The 422-nt window shown below is 67.5% G+C and overlaps 1 protein-coding gene across 1 annotated transcript in view; it reads right to left on the minus strand.

Annotated features, from left to right (window-relative positions):
* The window catches only part of VOLCADRAFT_120555 (uncharacterized protein), a gene marked incomplete at its 3' end in the record, with an annotated part of 26,758 nt that overhangs the window by 7,118 nt on the left and 19,218 nt on the right, over positions 1-422 (minus strand). The window contains exon 30 of the mRNA XM_002948049.1: positions 46-103. Coding sequence (XP_002948095.1) covers positions 46-103 — 58 coding nt within the window. The remainder of the gene's footprint in view (positions 1-45; positions 104-422) is intronic.

The raw sequence follows: 422 nt of genomic DNA on the forward strand, positions 1-422 counted from the left end.
GTCCGGCGGCGTCGGCGGCGGCGGCGGCGGAGGGGAGAGGCGCACCCGGACCATGTCAGCCGCCACCTTGTCCCAGGCCACCACACGCCAGCCAGCGTAACGCCTGCAGTCGGGGGTCAGGCTCGGTCAGGTTGGGCGGGGGAGGGGTTGGGAGAGGCTCTAAGGGCCACACAATACACACTACAATACACACACACACACACAATGGCAGACAACCCCCGCCCCTACTCGGCCGAGTGTACCCCCCCACATGACCACCACCTAACCCCCCGGCCCCGCCCCTGCCCCCACTACCCACCCCACCATCACCACCCTATACCCCCACCAAGCCACCACCACAGTGCTGAGTTCGAACGACACTTTGAAACCGCCGGCCCTGCTGAGATTTCAGACCCACCCCACCTCCCACCCCCCCCCCCCGA

The sequence above is a fragment of the Volvox carteri genome (assembly GCF_000143455.1).
Source record: "Volvox carteri f. nagariensis unplaced genomic scaffold VOLCAscaffold_8, whole genome shotgun sequence".
NCBI lineage: Eukaryota > Viridiplantae > Chlorophyta > Chlorophyceae > Chlamydomonadales > Volvocaceae > Volvox > Volvox carteri.